Source organism: Anopheles stephensi, chromosome 3 (genome assembly GCF_013141755.1).
Source record: "Anopheles stephensi strain Indian chromosome 3, UCI_ANSTEP_V1.0, whole genome shotgun sequence".
Taxonomy (NCBI): Eukaryota; Metazoa; Arthropoda; class Insecta; order Diptera; family Culicidae; genus Anopheles; species Anopheles stephensi.
The window spans coordinates 35,464,116-35,491,712 of NC_050203.1; the positions used below are offsets into that span (position 1 = coordinate 35,464,116).

The 27,597-nt window shown below is 42.4% G+C and overlaps 2 protein-coding genes across 2 annotated transcripts in view; one reads left to right on the top strand and one right to left on the bottom strand.

Annotated features, from left to right (window-relative positions):
* LOC118509657 overlaps positions 1-27,597 on the bottom strand; it is a 45,667-nt gene that overhangs the window by 9,730 nt on the left and 8,340 nt on the right. The gene's annotated exons all lie outside the window — the stretch shown is intronic.
* LOC118509651 (pikachurin-like) lies at positions 12,483-19,539 on the top strand. The gene is made up of 6 exons (XM_036050595.1): positions 12,483-13,324; positions 15,274-15,513; positions 15,589-15,827; positions 15,907-16,733; positions 16,831-17,245; positions 19,036-19,539. The coding sequence occupies exons 1-6, from the start codon at positions 12,595-12,597 to the stop codon at positions 19,120-19,122; spliced, it is 2,538 nt and encodes an 845-aa protein (XP_035906488.1). The 5' UTR covers positions 12,483-12,594; the 3' UTR covers positions 19,123-19,539.

Here is a 27,597-nt window from a genome sequence, read left to right on the forward strand (position 1 = left end):
AGCACTATTAACAACTCAACACACCAAGCATCGAGTGTCACGATAAGCCCGGCTCGCGTAGCACTTAAATCGAAGCATCAATTATGCACTTTGTATGCATTGCATCAACGATCGATGCGCACCTCAGCTGTGTCGGTGAACGCGACCGTGCAGAACAAAGATTTGATGTTTGCATCGCAAAGTGTGAGTGTGCTTATAAGCGTGTTCACACGTCGAACTAATTAAGCTTCTCTGTTCTGAGAGGAGAGCTCGTGTTACAAAGTACGTTCACCGTGTCCGTTCATAACCACTCGAGTGAGGTCTTGGCTGTAAATATGTTTAAGGAACTTTTGGGCAAGTTGACGGCAGAGTTATGGAACGTCAAAAAATGTCAAAATATTTACCTAATATCTTTAAACAGCAGGAACTTTAAATAGTCTTCCTTGCCAGTTTATTAAACGAACCACAACCCGGCTCCCATGGAAGAACGTTCCGATATCCTGAAGCAACGCTTTTTACCGAAAGTATATGATGGAAATGCTGCCACACAGCCAGCAGTCAGTGAGTAAAGTGTGAAAACAGCAACCGTTAAAAATTCATTCACTGCTTTCGGGTTTTCTTTTTCGTTTTGCTGGCACGCTGGCTGTGTGCGTCCTCTGCTACTGGTGGGAATTGAATACGGAGCGTTGTCCTTCGCGTGTGCCACTTCTTTGCGAGTGCTTATCACTCGTTCACGAGTGCCTCTGGGGCGCGTTGCCGGCATCTTTTACGATCAATTCCCTTTCTACATCTTTTCCATTTCCCCCGACCTGGCAGATACTGCTTGCTGCTGTTTGGTATCTGCAAAGTCAGCATAAGAACTGTGAAACTCGAGGGAGAGAGCGTGCGCGTGCTTGTGTGAGTTTGTATGCAGTGCAATTAAGTTGTGATTGTGTTGTTGTTTTATTTTCCATTTGTAAATCAGATCCTTTTCCATCCTTTCCGAAACAAAGCTTGCAGGAAGAGAAAAAGAGAGAGATAGTAAGCGAGCGAGGAGACGAACACGCTGGTTGCCAGCCACAACTTGGGGAATAAACATGTGCTCATAAATTTGTTATGAACAAATAAATTTGACAGGCAAATGATTCCAACTTGCGGCGAACAGCGAAAACGTGCCCGAATGTCATGGTAGTATCTCGTACTGCATCTACTGATTCCATTCTGTAACTTTTTAACCGAATGTAAATACTGTACGAGCTTGCAGATATGGTGAGCGCATTGTTGGAATATACAAGCCAAAGGAAATGAAAGAATGAAAGCGGAAAAAGCTTTTTTCCAGTCACAAATAAATGCAATGAAAACGATTTATAAATGGCAGAAAAGGAAATACGACCGCGAGATTGCGATAGCGAAATGAGGGTGAGAAAATGATTAATGGTCGGAAGGTTAAAGATTTAAACATGATTTTTGTACGGAAATCAAAAAACCAAACAAAGCGTGAACACACTGCCCGGCTGATTTATGTACGCCGGTAAGCAGCGTTACATATATATTGAGCTATCCATACATCTTCCCGGGCTGGTTCGCGGTGACAGGCCCCGGGAGCTTAAATGTGCTTATGTGCGATTTTTTCGGGGTTTTCCATTTTCCCGTTTTGGCGGGGTGGTAATGCGTGAATTATGATTCCGCTTTCGGGATTACCACAAATTTAGGGGCTCGTTGGTAAAGGGGTTAAATGGTGCGCATTGCGGATGCTTGATTGTAGTTTTAAACGATGCGTCAACAACGACGAGAGGACCCTGCGAGAAGGGCGTGTAGGGAATGAGTCAGAGTAAGCGAGAAACACATGTTTGATGACAGAGCATTTATGATGACTGTCTGGGGTTTGGTCTGACAAATGGTAGCGCAATGATTGTTTTCTACACAATAAACAAGGAATGATCCTGGAGATCTGAAGGTGTATGGAAAAAAAATTGGTAAAAAATAACGTCTTTTGGTGTGTTCGCGCGAATATTTGATCGGAATAATAAGTTGAAATAGTTTTTAAAACGAAGTCCAACTTTATAAAACACACACGAAAATGGTGCATGAAGCTTGAATATCAAAGTTCAGATGCCTAAAGAAGAAGGCTCTGATTGGCACTGTTTTGATCTTGAGATACGAGCTCAGGAAAGGCTGATGAGCACAGTACAAGAGGATTGATGTAACACGAGAAGACTTTAAAGGGGTTTAAGATTATTTTTTAAGATGGTTTAATGGTTCTTCACAGTGTGACGAGATGCTTCGAGAGCTTCAGTTATAACCAATTTGTCTAATAAAAGTACAGGTTCCGGCTACAGTGTTATATGACCTTTTGTATTACACGTAAGGACCTCGCGACGTTGGAAGGTATGTCCTGTTCGAGTGTTTTCTAACGAATGGCTTTCATCCTGATCGCTTCTGATTAACAATGGCTAGCAATGGGCTTAGCCTGAGCGAGGACTAGAGATGGTCGTAGCGCTCCACCTGTTGGTGGTGATGGTGATACAATTTCAAGAGGAATCACCACAAGGTCAATCAAGAATCCAATGAATCTTGGTGCTCGGGTGTGAGAGGATTTTTTGGATATTTTCATTAATTTTAATTTCAACTTTGATATATTCATTGCGTACTTTACAACTATACAATGAATTTGATGCTGAAACTAACAAAAAGCTATGCTCCATCATCCAGCTCTTTCTGTGATCGGCGTCACTCAAGGGACTGCGAGTCAAGCAACCGACACTAGTCCACGAATCAATTAAATGCCAAGTGATTGGACTCAATGATCTTCCGTGGGAGCAAAGCTAATGAAGCATCTTTGCATTCTCTAGATACGGGTTTTTTTCGATCCTAGCTGACGACAACTACACCATCAAGCAGATCATTCCAGCAGCGAGTGAGGAGAACAATATTTTCAGGCAAAGAATATCAGGGAAATCGCTGGCAACGCGCTTCAATACTTCAGCGTTCTGCGAGGTCTGACAATCAGGGATTCGATATAGTCGATATAGTCGGTTGGTAAAGGTGAGGCCAGCATCCAACCAAACACCGACAGAGACTCGCTTGTCTGAGATCTGGTTGAAGGTATTGGAATGAAGTTACCAGTTACTAGGACTATGAACAAGCATATTGACACGACACTTCATAGAAAAACGATTAAGGCCGTTTTGAGGGACAGGTAAGATCGGCACCAGAAAATGATGAAAAGAGGAATGCCAAGTTCAGATAGTTTATTAAGGATAAGCTAGATGAGGGCTAGTAAGAAACTCAATGATTTGCAGTTTTTATGAATGGTACTGGAACGAATCAGGTCGTTTTACAAAAAAAAACTCTGAATTTAATCATTCCACAGCATGGTAACTTTGAACTCAAGCCAATCAATTCTACCAATGTTTCTCAAAAACAGCCCCGAAGTTTGTGTTCCTCAGAACTTGAATCGAAAAATTTGTGTCAATGATCTGGACAAAACGGAAAAGCACTTGAACGTCAAGGTAAAAGCCCTCAAGTAAAGCCAATTCTCGTCTTATACGGTACTCGATGTGGGCTGTATATGTAAATCTTTAATTAAAAACCAGTTAAAGTCTGCTTTGCACACAGCTTTTAGAGCTAACCGAACCGAATCAACCGAAAAAAAGAATAGTTTTATAGAATGTCATTTAAATGTAAGTTAAATCTATATTATCTAAAAACAATTTAAATGGTTTTGGGAATGTAAATTAGAATTTGATCTATTAATGCCAAATATACTATTGTGCCTGAAAAAATAAAGTGATTCTGCGTTTTTTTTTTCTGCAATGTTTTTTTTTATTAGACCAAATGAAGGTCATTTGAAGTAATCCCCTTCCGATGCAATGCACCTCTTCAACCTCTTCTCCCACTCCTCGAAGCAGGTGGAGAACGCGAATGCTGGGATGTCCTTTAGTTCCATCGTCGCTGCGGCTTTTATCTCCTCTATAGTGTCAAAACGGTGTCCCCGAAGCGGCCGTTTTAGCTTGTTGAACAGCCAGAAGCTTTGGCTGGTGCCAAATCTAGTGAGTACGGCGGTTGCAGAACAACATGGGAGTCAGTTTTTGTGAAAAACTTCTTCAAAATAATGGCCGAATGGGAGGCACATTATCGTGGTGCAAAAACCAGCTGGTGTATTTCCACAAATCCGAACGCCTTCGCCGGATGGAGGTTCCAACACTTTCCGAAAGGTCTCGTAAGGGTCACCTTACGTTTTGGACACAGTAGTTAACGACATGTCAAGCAGTATTCGAGATACGTGGATTTCTCTGGTCCCGTTTCATTGCGTAAGTTTGGAATTGAATGTACGTATGGTGAGAGACCATTCAACCCAACAGGCAGAAGAATGATCGAGGTTTTAATGCTTAAAGAATTTACAATTATTAATATGTCTACCACCTGATGTTAATGAGATTGAAAATAAATCCCCATTTCCATAGGCACCTTATTAAAACAAATTACTTAGCAACAACTTAGTGCTGTAAAGAACCGCAATCAGTAACTGTTGAACGCAATCAGAAGTTGAACAAAAAATAGCTCCAACACATCGTGTATGGTGCGAAGCCCGAAAAGTTTCTGCTAATGAATCTTCCCCGTAAAAAGTTGCACCTTCACCTTCAGATTATCAAACGACGATAATGGAAGCAACGGGCAACGTTTGCCATTAAGTATCCCCGACCAGTGTCGGTAGTTTCTGTCCGCCCGCAACCATTGTATTTCAACGCCATGCAAGCATGCAGGCAAACAGGTGGTAATTGATTTAACTTTTCGGTTTTGTTCTCGGCCGTTTGTTTGTTGCCGTCACCACTTTGTGCGGCAAACCTGTGCCGACCAACCAGCCAACCACTTGAAGATCGAGCCTTTATAGTGGTGTGCGTTTCGCGTTCTTCGCATTTGCCGATTGTCGGTCATTTTGTACTTTTCTCACCCCCTTGAAAACTGTTCCCGGGTGCTGTTGCGCCAGATTGTTAATGGAAGTTACACCTGGCTTTAGAATGTATAGCGCATGATGATGATGATGATGATGATTGTTGCTTTATACTCCCATAGTTTGCTCCAGCGTGCAGTGTGCAGTGTGTGTGTGTTGAGGTCGGTTTACATACACGACTGACCTATATAAATTTGGCTCCCGTGCGCAATCACGCGCTGATCGTGTGTTGGTGTTGGAGGATTTGGCACTTGGCCATACAGGCGGTTGGCGCATGTTTACATTTGCAGGCATTTGGGGGAGTTATGCCGGATCTTGGTAAAATCAAACACCGTCTTCGATGGCCGTGCCATGTGCAAGAGGTCAGCGGCACGGTTCTTTCTCGGTATCGGCACTTTCACAAGATTTCACCACAGACGGATACTGCAGCGCCATCGTGGTGTGGAACAGGTAAAGCAGGGGCGCCGGATATGAGTGACAAGTGTGAAAATGGGTGCGGGATTTTAGTTTTAGTTTTCTATTTTTTTTTATCCATATTTTGTTATAAAATATGAGATTAAAATTATATCAGAGACAGCCCTTCAAATATTGTTGGAAAAGAGTCGTGACTTGCGGGCTTGATTTAATATAATCAAGTGTACTTCTTCAAGTCTTACAACATTATCTACTTCGACAGCTTTATGGACAATACTTTACAGCACATGCTGTACATGACATGTGTTTCAATCAAAATTTTCATTTTATCTTAGCTCTCAATCTGCTCACTATCGGCGTACGTCCTCAGCCAGCTGCTCTCAGCCAGAACGTGCGACGGATATAAACGTGTTTAACATAATCCGTCCCATATGTGGCGTACCGAGAAGAAGCAAATGTATGTAATAGCTCCTTCTTTGCTTGCACTACAGTACGCCAAGTACCCTGAAGTTCCCTAAGACGGCCGTGTACTCGGAAGGGACGCCCGAGCCCGAGCACGAGCTTATTGGCATTTTTATGCATTCGATAATCCTTTCCTCCTTCGGTTTCGGTGTAGATTGCCACTTTCGTAATAACATTATAGCTTCGGCCGGAGTACGTTTCGGTGCCTGCCGCTCGTATGGCTCGTCGATGGTGAAGTCGAGAAAAATGGAACGGCCAAACACACACACACAGGATATGATGATGATTGGCAGTGATGATAATGGCAACGATCGCTTAACGGGCAACCCGCTGTTAGTTTGGCAACCGATCGAAACGATTTCCTGATTGTCTCTGACTCGACAAGAACCTCCACGGTACTGGGGATGGATTTCTTTATTTTGTTTGCTCCTTTGGTGGGTAGCATGCCGTATCCTGCAACGCGATAGAATAAAATTTGATTTATGCAGCATTCTCGTCCCGGCGGAACATTTACGATATCGCACATGGTGCACAAGGTGCGTATGGTAGCAGCTGGAAATGATTAAATTGCCCCCATAATATTATGGTACTACTCCGGGGGTTTCTGTCAAGCCGTCTCCCGGGAAAATCAATCAGCACCGGCTTTGTTCGGACCCGTTGGACCGGGGAGGAAAATCGGCAACACGTGTGAACCTGAGCTAGCTGGGGTTGGCTGGAACGGCCCCGGCAGGCTTTCGGGCAAATGATTGACGCGTATTTGGTGGTGATTGGCGCGGTGCGGCCAATGAGGTGCTAGTAGTTGGTCGAGATGGGTATTGATCACGCACTGTTCGATCGTAATTTTCTAGGAATTTACATTAATCCCACCGTTTGTTTACGGTACCTTTAACGCATGAGTTGCGAGCGTGATGACGCCAGTGGATCATGTTTAAATTAATCTTTATGCCACATAGTTCTGCGCTCAGCGTACGCCAGGGAAGGTTTTCTTCATTCCTTTGTGGGACGGAGCAATGCTAGCGTTGGTGGGGTGATTTTTTTTTTAAAGTTGCTTTTGGTTGTTGATTATTTTCGGATATTTGGGTATGAATTGATCCATTATGATGGCCTTGAATTTAGATTTTTGTGTTATTTATATTATGGGCACTATGAAACAAGTAAAGGCAAACATAACCAGTAACGGGGCGGTCCGGTTGGCCGAGGCACTAACGGTACCGGTCTTCACACGGCAGGACCAGGGTTCATATCCCATCCAGACTCGCCTCTCCGTATGTAGGGCTGACTACTTTGCTACGGGTAAAATCAAGTCAAATTAAATCAAATCAAATCAAGATGAAGAAGAACGGTTGTGCGTTTGATGCCATAAGAGTCTAGGAATTTACCAAATTTGTTTTGCTTTCATATATCGGTAGGGTTAATTTGCCAAATATCACAACTCCAATATTCCGTTTCATGAATGATGATCGTATTGCATTTCTCGTCCATCTAACTTTACCAAATCAATGGTTTAATTTAAGATATGTTGAACATAATTTGAAGACGGGCATGGCTCAGTAATAGGTTATTATTCTACTCTTCTTAAGCGTTGGAGCCTCAAGATGACCTGCGATGTTCAGCCTTACGTACGGGTGGAACATCCAAATGGGATCGATATTTTGGAACTCAGGCATTATTGGTATTTAGCTAACAGACTGAAGAGTGAAAATCATATCTCATTTCTGACCCACTAAACCTTACCGCGAGCATGTCCTAGTAATAAGGCATGATTTTTTTTATTCTTCATAGCAACTAGCACCTCGAAATATCAATGCAATGTTTCGATATCCTGCAATTTTACAAAAGATCAAAATTGGATTTAGAAAAGAGGATCAAATCTCTTCTGAATGGTTCCGCTGTAGTGAAGTTTGTCTATTCAACTATGTGGGATCTACAAATCTAATGCTAAAACCTAACCGTGCAGTGTTAAGTGCATTCTTATAAAAATCCCCAAAACTATTTGATGCCAGTATTAAAGATTGCTTGGTCTAATAGTTTCTTTATAACTAACTTAGGAGATTCATTATTTTCTGTTCGAACCAAGAGCACCAAATTGATGTCCGGCAGTTTTCAAAAAATTTTCCTACTTCTTCCTTGGCACTACAACCTCGAGACGTCTTGACCTGCCATTTCTGGCTTTCTGTGACTTGATTTTACCTGTAGTAAAGTAGTCAGCCTTATGTACGCGTCAAGAATTTAAAGTTTTATATTCCAGAACCCTTGGGGCGGTCCGATGATAAATACGGAAGGGGCGTCGTTCTTGCTGCTTGATTGACTTGATTTTCCAGTTACGACTAAGATCAAGTAAATGGAATCCAGAAATGGTAGGACGAGTCGAGAGGTTGCAGTTTCAAAGAAAAACGTAGATTCTCGTGTGCAGCGGATATTCGAAGGGGCTAGATTCTCAATCTTTCTGGATGCGTTACTTACCTAGATTTTGAGATTTTGAATTCTTTTTAGGGGTTAAGCTACCCATTGTAATGTTAAAATAAATCAGCTTAAGATTGTTTCTATTGCACTTTACAATTATTCTTCAAGTTGTATGTAGTTAAGGAAGTTATCTTTCCAGTAACTCTATGAACAAATAAATAAAACCTATTTTCATTTCCTCATGACATAATTGTTAATGAATCCACAGGCATATAGGTATATTTTAAATATTAATAAAGTAATGGCTTGGCTATCCAACTACGTGATGTCATTTAGTCTAGTGAGCCAGAAAGGGCAGTCATGACCTAAGAGAGGTCGATAGGCCAAAGAAGAATTAGAAAGTAGCGGCTAATCAGTTAGTTCCCGTCTATGATTGATTCATATTTATGTTAGTATGCAGTATCGAAAGCAGCATTAATCATAACAAAATAAGCTTTCAAAGATCGATTACATTTTTATGAAACGATGTGACATTATTGGAAATGCTATGCATAATCCTTTCCCAGCCAAATGCCTACGCATGGATCTGGTGCTTTGCCATGAAAAATGTCCTCCCCGAAAAAAAAAACCCCTACCCGGAAAGCTGAAAGTAATATAGAACGTGAAATTCCTCCCAGCAACATATTAAACCTAATCTACCCCAGAAGCACAAAAAAACAAAAAACAAACTTTATCATCCTCGAAGCTAGAACAAAACGCTATTGAGTGTGCTGCCCTGTGCTCGTTCGTTCTTTCCATCGTATTCGGTAGTCACTCCGTCACTAAGCAGTGAGCGAGCTTATAATAGACATAATAGGGATTTATGGGAAGATGGTTTTATGATGAGAATAAACAATACGATAGCCATCCGGGGGCGACAGAGTGTCGGTAACGTGCCGGTGCGACTGTAAGCCATCCCCGAACCTGCCGACAGCTGTCAACATGACGGCGATGATTCGCGCTGCTCAAGCACGGAAGTCTTCGTAATGGTTGGTGCGCTTGATGCTTATTGACGGAAACGGTGTTGTCTGTTTGGTGTTGTGGCGGAGGAAGAGTCGCGTTCCTGGCGATATCTAAATCATGATGATCTGGGATGTTATGCTGTGTTGACATGGCGATAGTTTGATATGGTGGTGATAAAGCTGCACGAGACACTGCAATCAAGCTCGTTTTTACTAGCAAATTGAATGGTTTGGTCTACACCACATCATGAATAGCCCAAAGTAATGTAACCGAATATTCTCATCCACACGAACTTTGTAATATAGGAAAGCTAATACAATAAAACTGGATTGATAGCACGAGCTGACCTCTGCCAACATCCATATCCAAACATGGTGAGGCCGTTGGGCTCGGTTCCTTCGAAACGATTGTTTACATTGTGCTGACCAACCCATGACCAGAGCATCCTTCTGCAGCTTCAGTAAACACACCAAAAGGCAACATTGATTTTTGTCCCCTGACACAGCTTTTCCACGGCCAGAAGGTCACGTTGTCTAAAGTTTTTCCCTCAAACTCTTCTTGCCCGAATCTCATCAGTCTAATCTCCCCGTAAGTGTGCGGAAGTCTCGGGTTAGCTGTTTTATGTTTGTCATACGACAACAAGCAAGCCAAAGCATTTGCCCCACTGTAAACTGCGGCATGCCTGTGTTGTGAGAGGTCTCGTGGGTTGTTTTATTTCAACTGGCGAGCTCGAAAGAAACAACTACTTCCGCCCACCTTAGAACAAATCGGCTGCACCAGCTTGTTCGGGGCCCATAGTTTTGGCCCCGCGTCGAACCGTTCAGCTGGCGAGGCGATGCAGGCGTCGTAAAAAATTGATCTCCAGTGCGGGCAGGGTAAAAACACATCGTTAATCTAATTTTAGGCACGTATGCCGTTCGCGGGCGAGCTGAGAACTGGCGTGCACATCTGCTTGGTTTGGCACAGAAATCGGGGTGCGAGGCACCAGCTTCGGTAGTAGATGAAGAGATCGATTATATTTACCGGTGAGTGAAAAATTTATTTTCTTCCCGTACACACACACCGGCACGAGCTTGGCTGAGTTTGTGGCCCCGGGTGGAAGCAAACAGTGTTTCGCTTCTGTTTCTCCTGTGCAACTGATCCTGCGGTTCATGGCACAAAATGGCACAAAAACTCACACAAACGCCGGACCGGTGACTGAGCCGGACTGGCATGCAGTGCATGGGTGGGTGGCGAGGGTCTCAGATGTTTTCAGTGTAAATATTATGCCATGGCGAAGTTTTCGCTTCGGTCCATTCTGGTTCTGGTGGCTGGTAAGGAAGATCATCCACATACTGTTGGCTGCAGAAACCGCAGTTCGATAGATGGAGAGAGTGAGAGAGAGAGAGGGAGAGAGTGAGAGACCGATCGCTGCAGGAAAAGCAAAGATTTATTCTCATCCGCATGCTACAACAACAGGTACTGGTGGTTTGATTCTGCTGAACCAGCGCTGCTGTGATATGCTGTTGAGCGTGTTGGCGAAAGGGACGCTTGGAACAGTGGTTTGGATTTTGTTTACTTTCATTAAAAAATAGTGCAGTTGTATGCATTGTTCCGTGCTGCCAGAGCAAAACGGAGGCTGAAAAATGTGCTAAATGAGTGCTAAATATGTGTATATTCCTCAATCGAATAGATATTCATCTTGAGATGAATGTACCAGATAAAGAGTGGTCCGGTGGCCTAGTCGGTATCGGTTTGAACATTGCAGCACCGAATCAAATCCCATCCGATACTGTCCCCCAGAGCTAGAACCTGGCCACCTTTTTTTCTTCGGCACTAAAACCTCGAAAATACCCATCTCAGCAAACCATTTTTTACTTTCCGTGGCTTGACTCGTGACTACAGCTTGGATGGTAAGTCCTGCGTATGGAAAAAAATTGATGCCCGGTCCTGCCATGTCTAGTAATCTATTGAATAGCAGGTATGACCTTGGAGGTCGCTGAGCCAAGAATAAGAATTCTAGAATAAATACATTTTCCAAAGTCATTTAAAAAAATGGATAAAATTGCCCAGCACAAATTGCGATAGGTGTTAAGCACCGTTAAGCAATTCACTTTATAACTTAATTTCACTAGTTTCAAGAATGTTAAAATTCTCTAATTTCATGCTGCACTTATTTTTCACCCGTCATAATAAATGGAAGCCTCCTTTTTTATTTTGTTAAATGGCTCAAAATTCTCAAAATAGATAACAAGGTTATGGGACAAACATGGCCGTTTGGGGCAAAACAGCCTCCTACATAAAATCACAGAAATTGATGAAAAAATGAAAAATCTTATCAGGCACATCAAAATTACATGTTAAGGGTAAATAAGGTTTACAAATTCCTCCTCTTGTTGTCGTGTGAATTTCTTCAAAAATTTATATCATAAACAAAGTCATATGACAAAGTTTTGAGAAGGAATGGAACGATCGGATTGCGTTTGGCCAACTCATTTCTGTCCAATATTTCGGAAAAAAGCCTTCTAACTCCTTAACCTTGAGCCCCTAAAACTACTGTGTTCATGGCGAAATGAAAATAAATTCCAACCGATCATCCAGCGAAAAACACACAAAAGATTAAGTCTGAGATATAATATTACAGGGCCAGGGGCTTGTTCCAGCTTTCAGTGCCGTATTGAGGTTGTTATTGATGCAGAGGATGGCTATTTCCGATGCTCCTATATGGGTTCCTACAAAGAAATGTTTAAAATAATTTGTTTTTCCCAGTTTTTTGTCCCAGCCCCAGTTAAATTTAGCTTGCACACCCTGTACTAGATGGGGGGCTACAGAGGCCTAAACAGCGTTGGTCTTCACACGATATGTCAAATATCAACCAGACATGGCCTTGTTGATCCAAGGCAAAATGAAACCCTTTTTCCAAAGTCGCCTTGAGCAGAAATATGACAAAATTTTGCTTAAATAATTTTTTTTGCTAAAAAAAGTTCAAAGAGCAAAAATTTATTAATGCAAATAACAAATTGGTTAATGCGTCAATGATCCAATAATTTCTCATCAAGTATAAACTCTATTTTATCTATTAATTAATGATTACGAACTGATGCCATATTGCCATCAAGTATAAACTCTAGATAGTATAAATAAATTCTAGCGCAATTATTTTAGTACAAAACGGTGCTAATGAAATTCTTTTACCATCAACCTGTGTTCTAAAGACACAAACTTCAAAACCGTAGCCGAATTCGAGCAATTCTACCCTGGTTCGTGATAAGGGTCCGTAGCCGAACCGATCTACACCGGCTTATTATCAGTCTTCAGTCATTCGCACGCCTGAGCACAAGCTCAGCTCACTAATGCTCTGCTACAGAGTTTGTGAGCGGATTTTTTTTTCATTCGTGATAGTGATCGGTTCTTGATCGTACATGATGGCCTTTGGGAGTTTGAGGTGTAGGACGGTGCTAGTGTTGCTGGTGTTCTGTGCAGTGCATCCTAAAGCAACCGCACCTCAAGAAGCAGGGACAATTCAACGCGAAAGTATAGATTTGCAAAAGTGTGGCATTAACAATCCGGCACTGCCAAAGATCGTAAGCCGCGTCACAGAGGGTGAGATCGCAATCGAAGGCTACTGGCCGTGGCATGGTGGACTGTTCCATCTGAACGATTATCAGTGCGGTTGTACGCTCATCAATGAGCTGTTTGTGCTGACGGCTAGCCATTGTGTGTACAACGGTGACACAGGGTACAGGATAAGTGAGAAACTCGTACGCGTTAAGTTGGGCATGCACCGACTGTCGGCCAACGACAGCAGCTCGTTGCAAACATTCACGGTGCAGAAGATTATACCGCACTCAAAATTCGTCCCGAACAGTCACAAACATGACGTGGCACTGTTGCGACTCAATGGAACGGTATCGTTTACGAATTACGTGCAACCGGTGTGTCTGGACCTGACGGAAACGATATGGGTCGAGTATTTGGCGGACGTAATCGGTACGGTTGTGGGCTGGGGTATCACGGAGAAGAACCGCATCTCGGACCAGCTGCTACAGGCGGAGCTCCCGATAGTGCGCTACACGGACTGCGTCGAAAGTAACCCTGAACTCTACGGACGGCTCATCTACAGTGGGATGTACTGTGCGGGAATATTGAACGGTAGGAAGAAGGGGTGCCAAAGGGGAAGGAAGGGGGGGAAGAGAGGTGGTCGGTATTTGTGATTGTACTGTTTTCTGGTGCACGGCGCGTAAAATGGGTCATGATCAGGGTTCATCAACTGGGAAATCCCATCACATTGTTTATGGTTGAAAATTAATCGTCTGTTGTTATTTTCATTGTACAAAATATTGTTAAACAAAGTTGCTCTGAACTTTTTTTTATTAAACATTATTTGAAGCAATGCATGTTTACTTATTTATAGGATTAAAAAACTACCTAAAACTCATCAAACAAAACAAACTGAACTTAAAACTAACTTAAGCAGAAATGGATTATACCGGAAGACTATTTAGAAGATTGATAGTTTTTAGAGAAGTGAACATATTCTTATTCTTAACCTAAACTCATTCTAACAAATTTTGTATCGTTGGAAAACAAACTAAACGGTAAGGTGTATGTGGATGCTCGGAGGCCTGGGTGCGATTTGAACCCCGGCCCTGCCAAGTGGCGGTTCAAGGTCTTTGGAGGCCCTGAGCGGAATGGCAGTTCAGGCCCGCTAATTGTATTGGTCGCTCCTTCCACTTCTAGATTGATCCGCCACTGGTTCTGCCGTGTGAAAACAGGGGCCGCTATCACCTAGGTCTCCGGACGACTCCTATTAAAGGTTATTCCCATGTATTTAACATCATGGACGCCTATGATACGATGTTTCTTTGCATGTTATGTTGTCTCTCTATACGGTTTACGATTGACATATGAATTCTATACTTAAAGGGGAATAGCTTGGTCTTTTGTTTGTTTTATTGTCTATTGTTAGCTATGCTTAAAATAGTAAAGGAACTGAACATCTGTTCACTAAGTTCCATGTACCTTGTGTTTTATTCCAGAGCTCAGCATGCCTCACTTCCTGATTACAGGTTATGATTGCTCACATGTAAAAAAGAGGAAATTTTTCTATGATGGGGCTTTTTCTGACCATCCATTAGCATTGTTCGACTTTTAAATACGAGAAACCCTAAAGTTTTAACGCCTTGAGGCTTTATTCCTAGGAAACGTTTATCCAAGGATCCAAGCAGCAACCAAAACGGTCAAGAATATCTAGGAAAAAGTAGAAACTTTGTTGAACAAAACTTGCTGTGCATGTCTAAGACGAAGCACTGCAAGTGATCAGCTCTCAGAATTTGTACATTCTGGCTTTTGTGAACCACGACTTTTTGATGATGAGTGGGACTCTCAATCGACGTCAGCAGTGAGCGAAGAAATGTTTTATGTTAGCGCTATCGGAGGACCTTATTCAATCAATATCTAGACGAAGTTGTAAAGGTTCGACATCAAAGGGTCGAAAGAGAGCTGTGCTAAACGAAGAATAGATTAATCAAGGGACAATATTTTTATACAATTATTCTTGGATGGATGTAGGATTAGTCGCATAACTTTAGGCATTGAGATGTTTGCAATACTTATATTACCACACAAAGTTAGTCTGCTTTTTACGCATACGTTACTCACAAAATGAACTCTCAACGATGACAACAAATATATTCTTTACTGTTAAAATTTTTGCCTTCAGGTCTTACAGTTATTTATGTTTACTCATCTCACTGCTATACACTTCCATAACTCACACATACGCACTGGTTAACAAAACAACTTTCACTAAGCCCATCGGGGACACGTAAACAAACGCTCCGTTAATAACTGATAACTTGTTCCATGTGTTCCTCTAGCTTTCTTCCTCCCGGTGGTATGCGCTGGTGCCAATGTTGGTTGCTTAATCCCGGGGCTTGCCATAATCCACCGCACGACCTTGACATAAAAAAAAACTAAGTTCCTTGCCATTTTCACTTCATCTAATCTGGCGCAGCTTTCTTGGGGTTTCGAAACAAAGTTAACGAAGCGACCGTAAACGAACCGTTCTGTTGCTTTTTCTTCTACTAACCAACCGACAGGCACTAGCCCATGCAACGGTGACAGTGGTGGTGGGATGTACATTAAACGTGACAAACGCTGGTTTTTGCGGGGTGTCGTTTCGTTTTCGGCCATCCGTGAGGGCACAAACTACTGTGACTCGTTCAGCTACGTCGTGTTTATGAACGTACCGTACTATGCGAAATGGATCGAGCAGGAGGTGGACACAGCAAGGGCCGAGCTGTTGAAAGCTTCCACAGCGTCTGTGTCGACCCGGTGGGGTGAGTAGTGAGCCCGTTCGGTCGTTGTTGTGCACGGTCCCAGGATCCAATGTTTTTTCCGTATATCTGTTTTAGATTCCGATCGGAACGAAGACTACGAGGAGGATAATATCTACTCGCTACGGATGGAGATGGAAAGCGACAGCCCACAGGCCATGCCCAGGATGGGTCCAGAGCGGACAGCAGTGCGAAAGCGTACCGTGCGCTGTGGACAAGGTGTGACACTTTCGTGCAAAAGATCTGCCGGTTTGGCCCAGAAGAAGATCCACTGGTACAAGGCGGAAAACGGATCACGGACGTTTTTGATTGAGAATGTAGGCAAGGGTTTGAGGGTGGGGCGCTGTGGGAATCCTCTGTGTGTTTATTGTGTGCCTCATTAACGCCCCTTTCCAGGAAACGCTCGTCTACCGTGACGTGCGCTATCATCATGCCGGAGAATATTGGTGTCAGGTGACCAGCGACACGGGCACTTTGTACGAAACTGGCCTCGAACTGACCGTGACCAGCGTTCCGATACGATTTCAGCAGAGCGAGTACATATCGTACGCGGTGCATGACACGCTCCTGGACACTCAGCTATCCACCCAGTTCAGCTTCGAGATGACCTTTCGAACGAGCGAATCGAATGCGCTACTGTTCCACAAGCCACCGGTAGCCGGTGTCGAGAGCTGGACCTTTTCGCTGCTGCTCGAACGGAACCGCCTTACGCTGCGGATCGTCCCACCGGGTCAGCTGGAGAAGGTTTTCCGGAGCGTCCGGCTACAACTTCAACCGACCCGCTGGCATACGGTGCTGGTGAGCAGCTACGACGGTCAGGGACTGATGGCGCTGGACGGTCAATATCTGTTGGGATTTGAGGGTCATCTAGTGCAGCAGCGGGCCGATCGATTCTACATTGCAAACGCTCCCGGACTGCGGACGCCCGGTTTTAGTGGGTGTGTGAGCCGATTGATGGTAAACGATAAGGTGCTGCACCTGGACCGGGACTTTTCCCACCGGGTTAATGTGGTACAGTGCGAGTTTTGCTATTCGGAAGAATGCAATATGGGCCGGTGTCCGGGGGGACAGCAGCACTCTTGCATAAATTACGGCTGCATCGACCAGGGACGGCAATGCGATGGTCCGGTGGGTTTGATGCCCGAGGGTGACTGTTCTGATTTTGGACCAGAACCGTCCACCCTGGGCCTTCGGTTCCAGAACAATAGTTACGTGTCCTATCGGTAAGAGAGATACTGTGACGCGAGTGCGTTATTGTTCATAAAAAAAGGCAATGTTTTTCATTTCTTTCATCATCGCTCCGTTCTGAACCACTTGCAGAAGCTTTCTACGGGTGGTGCTGACAGTTGATTTGCAGTTTCAGCTCCACGGTCTGACCGATGGAGTCGTCCTGCACACTGCCGAACACAGGCGAGGTTTTGGCAAGTTTATTACGATCCTGGTGAAGGCGGGACGCATTGAGATGAGATTTACGACCGATGCACATCTGCATACGATTTATCTCGAGTCGACCGTCAAGCTGCTGACAGGCAGATGGTATCGATTGCAGGCCGGATACCGGGACGGCTACGTCTACGTGCAGGTCGACAAGGAGCAGGAGGTAGCCCGAAGCATACTTGGGACCGTTTTTCCCATCGATCGGCAGCTGGTGGTGTTTGTCGGTGGAGTCCGATGGGCGGGTTTCATCAACCGGCATAGAGACGTGAAGCAAGGGCTGGATGGGTGCATTAAGGAGGTGAGTATGAAAGGATACCCAAATGAAATTCTTCCTTTATTGATATTGAAGCATGGTAATTGAAACGTTTTTAAAGATGCTGATGGGTGATCCTAGTTAAGGACAATGCTTTCAACTTTGAATTCTGTGAAACTTTATTATCCGTGTGAATCATCAGTTTTATTCAAGACTTTACCGCAACAAACTATGGAATTTAAAGCGGGATGTCCTATTTCATGAGTTAGAATACCGATTCAAACAATTTTGATCGTTGTTAATTCTGAAGATATGGTTTAAATATTGTTTTCCAACTTGAGTTCTCAATACACTGAGCTAAATAAGAATAGAACTCTCAGGTTTTTTGGTTATATCTTTATGATTTTCTCACAGATTATTTTTCTCTCAATATAACACAATATCTTCCAATCAACATGCCGAAAAGGTACAGCACTTGAAAAATGTCTATAAATGCGCTTGTACAGCTTACAAATAAGTAGATATTTGTAGAAAATTAGTCTAATAGAGAAATCCAGCATTCCGAATTTGTGTAGAATGGCAATGTATAGTGACCACAAGACATGTGCAGTATTTTCTGTCAAACAACGAACTCTCGGAGTGGCCCGGGAGTCTCGGCCTGTCCAACTTCACAGAGCGTCATAACTCGAATCGGCTCAATGTCGCAGACAAATATATTTTCTCTTGGGAGGAATGTAAATATAGAGATTTTTTAAGATGTAATTATCTGGATCGGTTAGATCATTGGCAACACATTTGGCAAGATCTGCATGTCGAATGCGATTATGATTTGAGCTGGAACATTCAATCTGATAAACTGATAATTTGGGGAACTTTTCCATTCCAAGGATAGCTTTCACTGACAAGATTCTCAACGAGACCGTAGTCGGATGCTATCTGAATGTTAGAATAGACTTAACCCATGACAAGTCTTGTGAGGCAAAGGAAGAATTGATAAGTAAACGTGGAAAATACTGTTTTATTTCGCTCAGTGTACTATTTTGCCTCATTGGTTCATTTCGGAATGATAACTTATTAACGTTAACTGTCCAACAATTTTCCAAAGCTCATACAAAAAATCTAGTTTCTATAGAATTGGAATAGAAAATCGTGGAAAATATTTACCAAGAATCGGAAAGATGAACGTTGATTGCTTCAACGATCGAAACATCCTACAACTCTGTAATTATTTCCTTTTCACCATGAACAACCACTCGAAAACTGATGAAAGCATCACAAAAAGCATTTGAAAGTGCGGTCTTTTATTCTCACCAAAACTTCATCTCAATTTCTGACCTTTCCGCTCGTGGTGGTAAACCTTTTCAACCAACCATCAAATGAACTACCAGTAAACCCCTTTCAACGATGAATAACAACCCTTTAACACCTCGTAAAATTGCATCCCAACAACACTCACCATCGCCAGGCAGAGAGAGAGACCAGCTGTCTCTCTAGAAATCAATTGATCGTAACCGCAATATTTTTATGCACTTCAAATCACAGTCAAAACGATCCATTTCCCACCATCCAGATTCATCGACACCCAAGTTTCCTTGTTCGTTTGTGAGTTTCTGGGCTCGTTAGCATAACCCGTCCATTTTCCGCTTTATCCCGAAACTACCACTTTATGGGCACTTAAAATCTCAACAGCACAGCACTTCATCCTCAACTTAATCAATCCGCTCACTCTCGCTCTCTTTCTCACTAAAGGTTTGATTCGCTCTATGTTTCCCTCCTTTTTCTCTTTCTTGCGCCCATTCCGGATTTTGGAAAACCATTTACATGCACGCCTGCAGCTCAAACTTTCCGGACTTCCGGTGGACCTGGTGGACGACATGGTGGAATCCGCAAATATACGCAGCTGCCAGGACGAACGACGCTAAATGGTTTGCAGTGGCAGGGCTGGCGGTGCGCTGCGGTATTGTCCGCCATTTCCATTTCGTAGTAATTAAATTCCCATTCCGGCGTGGTTGCAATGCAGTTGCAGCATTTCCACGCTTGCAGACCAACTTGTTTCAGATTCACGCTCGTGGGCAATAAGAGGGACAACCGCATAACAGACCGCATTTCATTCATTTTCCTGCAGCCGTGGGACCGATTTGGTCGTGTTTCATTTAGGGTGTGGACAGAAGATTGCAACACACGCACACACACGCACACACACACACACATAAAGCAAGCTCATTGTCATCGTCTCATTATAGCAGCTATGATCAACAGAAGTCGTGAGATGCAAAGGGGAGGATGAAACGGACGAATAAAATAATTGAAAAAGTAATAAAAATGAAGCTGAATTAAACTCTGTCATAACTACTCAGTATTCTGCTGGCACTTGGAGACTGTGGGTTAAATGGTTTTACTGTTCTGTTTATAGTTAAAGCCCATGTTTGTTTTCAAAAGGAAGGACCTTAAAGCTTTTATCTAGATGTTTGCTCTTGAGAGTAGAGAGCCAAGAGATTTTGGCCTGTCAATACTAGCGGGATAGGTCACACTTCTACCTAGACAAAGCGGAATAGTTTGTCTGACTTACAAGAGACGTTATGGAAGCGATGCCCTGTAAAGACATGCACTGCTATTCAACATGACCATCGGTCGAGTTACCTCAAACTGAAGCAACATGGATGCTAAACTCAAAATTACCAGATCATCTAACCACTACGGTCTCGGTATCAAATCCAGGATCGATCGTTGGTTGATAAGGTTCTTATAACTAAAACCGAAGTAAATACTAAGCACTACGAAGCACCAAAACTGAATGTCTCGATCACTCCAGGTATTAAGCATATTTCGGCAGAAGCGCTATTCTAGCAAACTCAAGGACCGATCGAACTAGGGAGCAATAAACCACTTTGGTTTAATATTTATATTTTATTTGCTCTGGAGATTACTGATCTGATTTTTTATCTAAAACTAAGACGGCTATTGTACAATAGTCAATTTTTTAATAAGAAATCACATATCCTAGAAGATGATCCTGAGGAAACTAAATTCTTACTTCTTACGATGCTATTTCACGACGTTATTTTCGAGTTGGTCGAATTTCGAGAGGATAAACATTGCAGTGCGAAATCTAGTCAACAGCAAACTTCAAATCAGCATAGATTACGTCTACTTTTAATTCGGAGTAGAGTTTAGGTTTGCTCGAACTGGCGAATTAGACAAAATCTGATATAGTTGACTATTCAGGTATAAAGCCATATGTACGTTTTGCCTGTGTAGTTTAAATATGCTATCATAAAAAAGGAATGGAGAGGAAGTACGAAAATCTTCGTAGGAAGCCCTTTGTAGGCTCCTAGAGAAGTGATCTCATTTTGAGAAATGAGGCTCCTATAGAAGAGATCTCTTTTTTATGTGCAAGCACCATCTAGCCTGATTTTCATGCGCTAGAGAAGAAACGGCATGAATGCATGCGTTGAAGATGTTTGCTTATAGTGGAACAATAGCGACACAACATCTGAACAGGAAAATAGCTGGAATTCTTGCTATCAGAACTAGAATCAGTTGATGGTTTCAGCCTCGTAATGTATGCCTCTGATGTTTTTCTCTCACGTGAGGTGAACGGGAAAAGAAAGGAAAAATAGATATTTGAGCGTGATCGAAGTCTCCATATGCTTATCACACAGTTACAGTGTTACAGATCAAGTAGTTGAGGTTAGGTTATTTAACTGCGAGATCGGGATTAAGAAGGCTCCGATAAAATGAAAAACGTCTTTTCTTCTTATTCTTGATTGGCTCTTCAACCTCGAGAGGCCTTGAGAGGGCCTGTCATTTATAGCTTTCCACACTGAAGTTATCCGCAGCTGAATGGTCACTTATGTGTACGAGGAGACAATCCAGGCATGATTCCGATATCCGGTCCAATCGAGACAGAAACTAATACACCTAAAACCTACACCACTGGGCTACTTAAAAGCTCTGTTAATACTCAACAATACAACAGAGAATGTAAAGTGTAGAATGTAATGTAATTACTATGTAATCTTTAACGGAGATGTAGTTGAATAGCTAATGCCTTTTTAGTTGATTTGGACAGGAAAACGCAACACAAACTCCATCTTGAGCTAGTCCTTGAGCTAGTAGTTTGAAATCTTGTCTATGTGCGTCGATTCATCATGTAGTTCTGGTAGATATTCTATGCTTAAAGATTGAGGAATGGCATTTCTGCAACTTTAAGAATCTAACAACTTAACTGATCTCTTCTTAACACCTTACACAAAGAAACAACCAGCTAAGCTCTTCTGTTTTAAGTACAAAGTGCTGTAACAGCTAAAGACGGACGCATACACAAAAGCATGATCTACAAGACTGTATGCAAGTTAGAGAACGAAACTAAACGGCCCTTGTACAGCTACTTGAGCACCTCAGCCGCACCAGCTCATTACCTATGCATTAAGCATAAAATGGCATTTTTAATGGTGTTAATTTATCATTCCCACTGCCGCCCTTTGTTCCCTAGAGAAGGTAGTCTCGTTCCACGGTAGTCGCTGTGCTTTTGATGAAACCCAACTATCCGTGGCAGTGGCTGCGGTATGGCCGCGTTTTCCCGTGTGTTCTGCCGACGGTTGGCAATCGGTCCGATAAAAGCGCACACAAAGGATCTCATATGGTAGCAAAAAAACGCACAAAAAAGCCCTATTTCGAGTGCTGAAATGGAACTGATTCATATTGGGGCAGGATTTCTGTTTTCTTCTGTTCTTCTGGTGGCAATGAGGGTTTTTTGTGTGCCCATTGCTGCACACCGAACGTCCCATCGCGTGAAGGGCGCCAGAATAGCACTGAAAGCTTTTGTTAAGTTTTCTCATTTCGCGAGATCGGCCTTTATGGGCAGGCCTTTATTGAGCCAGTCCCAAATTGGCAGCGGCTCATTTCGCAGACCGTACCACCACAAGCCTGTATAATGGGTAGACCGTTTTTGAACCGTGCTCGGATTGGCAGTGGCGGAAGGTCTGCCTGCGAGTCGGGTGACTTTGGACCGTTTGGATGCGTCTACAGATCACACGTTTTGCATGTTGCCGCACGGCATTTCTACTGGTTGTGGTGCACAGCAAAAAAAGAGATCTCTCTCGTGGCCCATAATTAAACGGTCCATGGATTTAAACGTTCGTTGCACAACCTTTCACAATGGTATTGTGTTCCCCGATGTAAATCGGAAAGATTCTTTTTTCTGTGCTGTAACTGTTAAATAATGCGTATGGCTGTGGAACGTGTTAAAGTGTTGCTGAAGTACAACTACAAAATGGCAGCTTGAAACGCAAGAACTGTTTAAAAATATTGCGGTAAAAATGTATTTTAGTGACCGGACCAAAGTGAGACCTCTTAACCAAAGTTGTTTTATTTTTTAAACGAGCTTGTAGTCGGAGGGACCTCTTAGTCTAAGCCTCAATTTTCAGGAGCCTTCGTAGTCAAAGCAATTTCACCATCCAAGGCTCATAAACCAGAGACTTCGTAGTAGAAGAGGCATCATCTAAAAAGGAGCATTTTAGTTCAAGATACGCCTACCAAGAGACCTCGCAGTAGTCCTTCCTTTCCAGGATCTCACAGTTTATGGCTTATCCACAATGAAACCTTGCGTCCTTGTGGTCGAAGTAATTTAGTCTGCTAAGAGACCTTGTTGTCTCAAGGGATTTGTGTACACTGGTACACAAACAGTACACAAACAGAGGCAGTAAAATACCTCTGAATAAACGCGATTTCGCTTTCCAGGGCCATCAACCAATAGATCTCATAGTAGCAGAGGCGTCATATATTAATAAGTCTTGTAGTTAAAGCTGCCTCTTTCAATTGACTTCATAGAAGATAGAGCCTTGATCTCCAAAGGTTTTCAATATTTCCAAGGAGCATCATCGTGTAAGTCTTGTTTATCATGAAACCTTGCAATCTAAGCGTCCAAGTGACCTACTCTGCTACGAGACCCTGGGGACTAGAACGAGCCTTGAAGATCAAACGGTTTTGCCTCCTAGAAGTCGAAGGCATCAGTCAAATTCGTATCAAGAAGTGGCCAAAGTACCTCGTAGTCAAAGGCTCTTATCCTTAATTAACATAAGACTTCCTAGTTGACGCGACTTCGTCATCCAAGTCTTATCGATCATTAGAATTCGTAGTAAAAGCCTTCATTTATTAAGGAATCATGTACTTGAAGCGTCTTCCTCATAGAGGATAGAGCCTTGGCTTCGAAAGGATTTCATAATTTTCATCGTGCATCATCGTGTAAGTCTTGTCTTCCATGAAACCTTGCAATCTAAGTGGCTTGGTTGTCCAAGTGTCCATTAACAGGAGATCTCTTAGTCAATGAGGCTCCAACATCCTAATGGCCTTGTTTACCAAGTGACCTAGTCTACCAAAAAACCTTGTTGTCTCGTTGAAGGGGTTTCGCCTTCTTGGGCTCATAGGCACACCAGTTGAATTCGTATCTACCAGAACCTCGTATTTGTATCTAAAAAACCCCATTTTAGAAAGAGCCTTGGTCTCCATTCTAGTCAAACACTCAAAGTCGAAGAGGCCCCTTTTTCCAAGGCTTCCTCGTCTAAGCCTTATCTTTAATAAAACCTTGTTGTTCCAAGGGATTTGTCGTATAAGGAGTCTCGCCTAGTGGGAGTTGTAGGTACCAGTCGAAAGCTCTGCTACAAGGCTACCTAGTAACCGAAGATGCCTCAACATACCTGGTGCGTTGTCTTCCTGGGAATCTTATCATTCAAAAAGTCTCCATGTCCTCAAAGGCCTTCTCAAGTTTTTATCTTCAATTACACAAAAATAGTGTATTTATATTTCGTTCAAGGTATTAGAATTCTGAAAAAAGGCAATTTCAGCTTAGATTTCACCACTGGTTCTTCACAAAAACACGATCAACGAGCTATCGTGGGACGCAATTCAAAATCAATTTAAATATTCTTTAATCATGCCTTATCCTCACAGTTTACATTTACAACTCGGACTTTCAATTCAAATCTGTAGGGATTTTTCACATTCTTGTCCACAACATGTCCATCATTTCGTTTTAAACCGTCAGAAAACACACACAAAAACTGATGCTAAAGAAAAACACTTTCGAACTACAAAGTCTTGCTGTAAACATCACCCAAAGTTGGCCCATAACAATAACACTTTCTGTCTCGCAGGCTCTCTGTCTGTCGCTTACGGTAGAACAGACGAACACAAAGCAGGAAAAGAAAAGAACATCATTACGTAAAAGTACAACCATTTCCAATCCATCCAATCCCATGCAAATGGCCACCCTTGAAACGAGCGAAAGTGGAAGTTATGCAAATGAGCATGGTATAAAGCAGAGGGCTGTCTGGGCTGTAGGGGCGGCGTCCAGTAATGTTCTCCCGGCGGCTTTTCCATTCAATTAGAGCAGATATTCCGGTTCCGGGTTTTGTTTTCTTTTCCCTTTTGTTTTTTTTCGCTGTGCTACGAGGCACAAGTGAGCTTTCGGGCACAGAATGAGCGCGTTCAGTATACACGGCCTCGGTTGATAGATGATATGAGTTTGCTGGTGATTTCTGCTGCTGCTGTTGGAGGGAAGCAAAAATACGTCGCAATCGTTTGGTGAAGCGAACGAAGGGAAAGTTAAATAATGACACAAAAACGGAGTCATTATTGCTGGCAAAAGAATGATGGCGGCAGCTTGCAATCAAAGGCAGGACAGGTGAAGCAGACAGTCGGAACAAAGCATCGCGCTGAAAGGGAAAGCTTGTTGTCATCGCATTGTGCTTGTGCCGGGTGGAAAAGTTACGGTTGATTGCTATTGGAGCAAACTTTAGACACGTGATATCGACGATCTTCATACTTGATTGCGTTTTGAGTTGACGTTTGAGCCAAATTTGCTAGTTCTCGTGAAAAGTTTTTGTCTTCAGTCAGCCAAACAAAAACAATAGAGCAGAGGAGCATTATCCTTAGCTGTATCGAAGACAGAAAGTCTTCATTAAGCGTAAGCGATACTTGGTATTTGAAGAGTCCTTTTTTGTCTTCGAGCTTTTGTTTCTGAGAACTCGAGATTCTGAAAACATTGGGTACTTTTGATGCTAAATGTCTTTATTTGTACAATTCAGCTCACCGTAACGAGACAGTTGGAAGTAAAAGACTACATAAAATTCCCACCAATGCTAAGTTGAAAAGCTAGTAAAGCTGCACTAAGATGAACGTATCAACATGTTGCTCACGTTTGCTCAAAAGCTCCTACTGCAAGTTGTCATAAAAAGTAGAACAGCAGGTAAGAGCTGACAAAAAACCTTTCAGGGTTTTGCCCTTTTTAATGCTTCAGGGAGCATTGGCTTTTTTTACGGTCGTTTATGCTATTTCATGAGCGTCATGTCAGCAGCACGTTGCCTCGCAATTGAACCCTCCTTCTTCAAGTGGGAATGGGAAGCGTCTTGGGCCAAAGGATGGGTTTCGCTGAGCCATCCAACAGCGCCCTTTCGGAGCAGTATCTTGCTGATGCTGTGCTACATTACATCGAGTTACGCTGTAAGTGAATTTGTTGACGTGTGATCCTGTGTGCATCACCGGAGAGAGCGGCACCGGGCTGGGCGAGAGAGGGCACAAGACAAGGTGCAAAAGTTGAGCTGTGGCGGAGCTAGTTGTTGGCTGTTGGCAATTTTCACCACCTCAACCGGAGCGGAAGATAAACTGAAACTCGATTTTAAATCTGTTTATTGTTATAGACCATCCAGGCGAAATTGAATTATTGCCGGGACGCTCATTGGACGCTCTTGAGACGGTACGATACGCGCGGCGAACGGTACGAGGTGCAAGATTTAGGTTACGGTGGAATGCGAATGGAAGGCCAAGGGTATCAGCGTAAATGTTTTAATAAACCGCAATAAACTGTAGCATCGGCATTTTTTGAGTTTCTTTATACACAAAACACACCACCGAATAGATGGTAAACAACGAGGATCTTTATTTTTGGTGGGCAATTTTAATATCGGTAAAGACACTTAAGCAGTTAATGTCGTGCTCGAATTTATATTATGTTTCTTCATAAATGCAATAATAATAGGAAATAAATTTGAGAACAATATTCATTTCTAGCGAACTGTGGACATTCTCGAGCAAAAATCGGGTTAAAACTATTTAAGAGTTTTCAACGCATATGAACTTGAAAATCACATCAGTTTTACAAGAGTAAATAAATTTTATAAATTCACATAACATAATTGTGCAATATCAGGTTTATAAAAATAGCATCAAAATTATAAAATTTGAATTTATTCAATGCGTAATCAGAAAAAAATACACATCATCGTATTATTTTTCCTCATTCTTACACACAATATTATTTTTTTTATAAAAACAAATTTTGTGATGTATCTTAATTTTATACAATTTTACTGCTATTTTTTTTATTCCCAAAAAAAACACAAAATTTGAAATTATTTTTTATCGTGACAACTGTGTTTTTGAGGCATTGCGACCACAGTCGACTTCAATTTTGAGTCTTTTTGACTAGATTTAGCCTTTTTTTAATTACTCTAAATGGGGACCTTCGAGAGAGTTAATTTCTTCATTTTCAATGGAGGATCAAACATTAGGAGGAGTAGGTGTCTACCAAAAGCCTCGTCAGCTAGAAAGGACCGTGTATTAAGAGACTCGAAATGGAACCTATAGGGACACGCGTGTATATTCGATCTGGTAGGAGCCCCCTGTTTCCATGCTGCCTAACGCCTCCAAATGACCTGATTTGTCACTGTTTACCATAAAGATGTTCATATATTATACTTAAATGCAATTTTAAAAGATTCTTAGAGCCTCTTTATGAAATTGGCACGAACATGTTTGATGTTGGATGTCTTATACTTCCCTTTTTATCGACACTACAACCTTGAAAGGTCTCGTAGTGGGTCATTTCTGGCTTTCTTTGACTTAATCTTATACGCAGCTGGATAATCAGTCCTGCGTATGGGAAGGCAGTCTGGAAGGGATTTGATTCGCTGTCCTACCGTGTGAAGACCAGCGCCGGGATCGCCTCTGTCTCCGGATCGCCGGACAGGGGCGGATTTATTTATTAATATTTTCTTATCGAGTTGCTTTACATAAAATTCGGAACAGAATTTCAGAACCTATTAATTGCCTTACCTCCAACCTCTTAATGCGTAATTTATTTTTAGTTTCAAATCACACAAAATGCCCAATGTGCAAAAAAAAGCGTTGAGAATGCTTTTATTTTTCAATGAATTATATTTATTTTTATTCGTAGCTGTCGATTACAAGCATTCACCAATCCTCAATGAATGGGACTATTTTCATCAAGACAATAAAATTCAATGACGCATAAAAGGGCAAACTATCTCCTAAAAAATGGATGAAGAAAAATAAAAGCCATAAACCCCAGCGCCAGACGAGCCCGCAATAAACATCAA